This window comes from Prenolepis imparis, unplaced genomic scaffold (genome assembly GCF_030444845.1).
Source record: "Prenolepis imparis isolate NDT839.2.m4 unplaced genomic scaffold, iyPreImpa1.0 SCAF_14, whole genome shotgun sequence".
In the NCBI taxonomy this organism is placed as follows: Eukaryota; Metazoa; Arthropoda; class Insecta; order Hymenoptera; family Formicidae; genus Prenolepis; species Prenolepis imparis.
The window spans coordinates 10829544-10834141 of NW_028141172.1; the positions used below are offsets into that span (position 1 = coordinate 10829544).

Below are 4598 nucleotides of genomic sequence, written 5' to 3' on the forward strand. Positions count from 1 at the left end.
AAAAGAAACTAAGAATATAGATTTCGAAATATTAAATAATATTGAAGAGTGCAATATAGCAGATAAATTTAATTTATATTATGTACAGAGTATTGATAACATAGTAAAATCTATAAATGGATATAAATTAGGATGTATAGGTAAGAGAATTATTTATGTTATTGAAAGTAGGTATAGAGGAGAGTTCCTCTCAGAGGAAAGATTACTGAAAATATTACATTAAAAATGCCACGCCAACCGAAGAGAAATGTTGATGAAATCTTCGACTTAATAAAAGACTTGAATTTTTTAATGATCAAGGTCAAGTTCTTAAATTATCAGATTCAATTTGAAAGCATGCAGAAACAATGTTGAAGGGAGAAATGTCTGCGAAGTATTTATATTGATATATTTCGCAAAATAGAAATAAAATTCTTGAGCAGTTTCGAGAAAAATATAACATCAATATGAAAGACGACAGCAAATTATCACAATCGTTGAATCCGATCGATTCGATTGATATAAGTAGCGAGTCGAATGACTCCAATTGGTCGATATCTTTGTTATGTCATTTAAAACCGTGGCGCACTATTATTATATTTAGATGTTCATGCGTGGTCTAAAATATACGACATTCATGATAATCTTGCAAAATTAAAATCCGGATGGACAGACGTGATTTATCACGAAATATGGAAACAATTGAAGTAGATATACTACGTCGGTTTTAACTCAGGTACTCTGAGGGGGGTGAGGGGCAAGGGGAACCTTTGGCGCGGGGGAATGAGTCACGTGGGGAGGGGGAAGCATCTGCGTGGGTCCGCGGGGAGGGGGAAGCGTCCGCTAGGGTCCGCGAGGGGGCCGCGGGGAGGGGGAGGTGTCTGCGAGATGGTCCGCGAGGTTTGTTCCGCGAGGGGGCCGCGGGGAGGTGGAGGATCGCGTGGAGGTTTGTTGGCGAGGGGTCCGCGGGGGAGGGGAAAGCGTCCGCGATGGTCCGCGGAGGACCGTGTACGGGTGAGGGGTCCGCGGGGAGAGGGGAATGCGAGGCGCACGCGAGAGAGATATAGCAAGAGAGAAGTAGCGCGAAGAGAGAGATAACGCAGCGACAAGATAACGCGAGGCGTTCGCGAAGGAGAGAGAGGTAACGCGAGGCGCATGCGAGCGCAAGAGAGAAAGAGATAGCGACAAGATGACGCGAGAGAGGTAACGCGGCGAAGGAGAGCGAATGAGAGAGGCGTACGCAAGAGAGATTTTTTCTTTCTTTCTTAATAATAATAAGATTTTAATAGGTGGAAAGGAGAGGAATTTTATATAAATACATTTATTTAATAATAATAATTTTAATTAATATATATGTATATACATATGTGTGTACTGTACAAATGTGTGTGTGTGAATTTAAAATATAAAATATACAATATATAAAATATAAATTAATATAAAATGTAAAATATAAGAATATTAAATATAAAATATAAAAGATTATAAATATAAATTTAAAAAAATGTAGAGTATATAAGGTGGTGTGGCGGCTGCAAGGCGCTGGGGACAACCGGGCGGGGACTCCTGCATAACAGAAATTTTTTTTTTTATTAATTATTTTAATAATTTTTAAAATTAAAAAGAAATACTTACAACAATTATTCCTTCTCAAAGAAGTCTCCATGCTCACAAGGAAATTGCGATATCTTGGATCAACCATTAAATAAATTATGAGATATTTGATTATGTAGAGTAACTGTATGACGTTTTCTCAAACCTATTTCTCGTCCATGTATCATCTGGACGATTGAATTCACCGGAGTATGTGTCGAAAGCGCAGGAACACTGGTATCTACGCTTAAGTAACATTTGCGTAGAAATTTTCTTTTCTCACAAAACATCGCTCTCCTGAATTCTTGGAATGTAATAATTCATGCTGCTTAAAAGAACCTTTCACTCAAGTAATCAACGCAATACTAAATAATTATTATTACAATTTTACATTGTTACATTTGTTATAGCCCTAAATTATATGCTATACACAGTCAGATTATATTATACTTTAAGTAGGTTATTACACAATTATAAGTAGGGCATAGGCCCGCGCGAAACGCCGACGCAGCGTCACACGCAATAAGGAGTTGCAGAAAGAACCGCGAAAACGAGGCTATTGCAACTAAGCGCTGTGACACGATATTGCCAAAATGCAAGCAAAGCATTCCATTAACCTCCTTCGCTTGCATCTGGGCTTTGACCACGCGTGACGACTCCATTAATTAATTATAAAAAAGACCCATCGATAATACTCGAGGGTCAGTCTGAAATCCAAATTGTACGTGTCGTTACGATATATCTCTGATGAATTTATATTAAAGTGTTGTGAAAAGTAAAAGGTATTATTTCACTGAACGAGTCCCGAACTCCTCAGTTCTAATCCAGCTACGATCCCAACTACCCTGTGTCGGGAGCGCGTGAGTGAGTTGATCGAAAATATTCCTCACATTGTTGTTCTTCCGGTGACAAAATTCGCATGGACGGAAGTTCTTCTACTTCCCAAAATCTTCTAATTTCGGTTTCTAATGAACAATGAAAAACGTTGATTGATTGAGACGGTGAATTTCTCGCAGCGACGGGTCCGGAAATAAGCCATCCCAAATGTGAATTCTGAGCGATTGGTTGCTCGGCAGCCCCCTTGCGAATCCCGTTCAAAATTATGCGGCTGTACAACTCAGCGCCGATTATGAGCTCAATCGGTTCAGATCCTGTTGGATCATCATCCGCAGTCGGAGGTTATTTAAGTGGTTCCACTCGGAGAAACTCTGCGCACGGCTAGGACGATATTTGGTTAACGAGGGAAGAATAAAAGCGACGGTAGTGAAAATCGGCTCGGCCTTCTCGCGCGGGGAAAATTTGATGAGGGCCGCATGACGACAGGTGCCAGCGTTCGAACAGCCTACAGCGGAAATAGTCGTAAGCGTTTTTGTTCGGCGCAATCGTAAAACTTGAGCTATATTTTCCGTAATGAAGGTAACTTCGGAGCCTTGATCCAGCAGAGCCCGGACGGCTATTTGGCGTCCGGCAGGCGATTCAAGGATTATTTTCGCGGTGGCGAGCAAGACTGGCGACGGAACTGCCGTGACGGAGACAGACGACAGGGTGACAGCATGCGACTGCGTCGCTTTACTTGCAGAGGGATCGACGTTCGCATTGAATGTGGCGATCTCACCGCTATCACCATGATTCGCGCTGGAAACCTTACTGTTTGAAGAAGAGCTCGAGTCAAGGTGAAGTGAGGAATGATATCCTTGCTGACAAATTCTACACGAAAATCGACTAGTACATTCTGAAACGGAATGTTTAAGACTTAGACAGTTAAAACATCGTTTAGCTTGTTTTACCATGTCGCGCCGTTGACTCGGACTCTTATTCATAAACTGAGCGCATTTGCTAAAATAATGCTGTTTTTTACACAATGTGCACAGCGGTGCTGAACGGTTGGAGGTGGTAGCGGTATTGACCTTAACGCTGCGAGTTGATTTTGAATTGAGCGGAGCTAATTCATCAAGCGCGATCGCGCGCGACGAGATAAACTTTTTTAACTCCTCAACGGAGAGAGGAGAATTTTCTGTACTGCATTTTAATTTCCATGCTCGGCGAGTGGACGGATCGAGTTTTTGAACAACGAAATACACGAGAATATTGCTAGGGATTTCTTCCGAGGACCGCCCGAAACTCTTCAGAGCCGCTATGGATCTTTCGGTCGTATCGCGCAGCGAATGCAATTCGACGGCTGACTCTCGCGCCATGGGAGGCAAATTATACAATGCGGCGATGTGAAGATCGATGAGCTTTCTCTTATTTTCGAATCGAGCTTTAAGGGCTTTCCAGGCGACGGAAAAATTATCCGCGGTTATCGAAATGCTGGAAATTACTTCAAGAGCTGACCCGGTTACACTGGTTGCTAGGAAATGCATTTGCGAAAAATCGGAAAGTTCTTTATTTTCAACAGGGTAGTTAAATTAATCGACCACACTAGCCAATGAATTTGTCTAAGCTGTGACTTTATCGACCATATGGTTGTGGTCTTTATAAAGTACAACTTGAAATTATTAATTACAAAAGACTCGGGTTCGATTCCCGATTCAGCGACTTTCGGACCAATATTTTTCTCACTTAAGAAAAATTTGTAATTAATAATTTCAAGTTGTACTTTATAAAGACCACAACCATATGGTCGATAAAGTCACAGCTTAGACAAATTCATTGGCTAGTGTGGTCGATTAATTTAACTACCCTGTTGATTAATTTACTAGCGATATATAAAAAATAAAAAACATATTTAAATTTGTTCCTGGACCTAATCATGGAGCCTACCCATATAGATGATTTTCCAACTGTTTAGTATACGCCGGCGGATATACAAGGCGTTATTTACAAATAACTATATAAAAGCAAAAAGAGAAAAGTATTGTTTCGAAGGGTCTGAATAGCTTAGAGGTAAGAGCAGTCGCCCGGCAAGCGAAAGACTCGGGTTCGATTCCCGATTCAGCGACTTTCGGACCAATATTTTTCTCACTTAAGAAAAATTTGTAATTAATAATTTCAAGTTGTACTTTATAAAGACCACAACCATATGG

General features: G+C 40.8%; 1 protein-coding gene across 1 annotated transcript; it reads right to left on the reverse strand.

Annotated features, from left to right (window-relative positions):
• Positions 1-2699: 2699 nt before the first annotated feature.
• Positions 2700-3935, reverse strand: LOC145945152 (uncharacterized). Its single transcript, XM_083053978.1, has one exon. It carries the CDS (start codon positions 3933-3935, stop codon positions 2700-2702), a length of 1236 nt encoding a protein of 411 aa, XP_082910104.1.
• Positions 3936-4598: the final 663 nt, after the last annotated feature.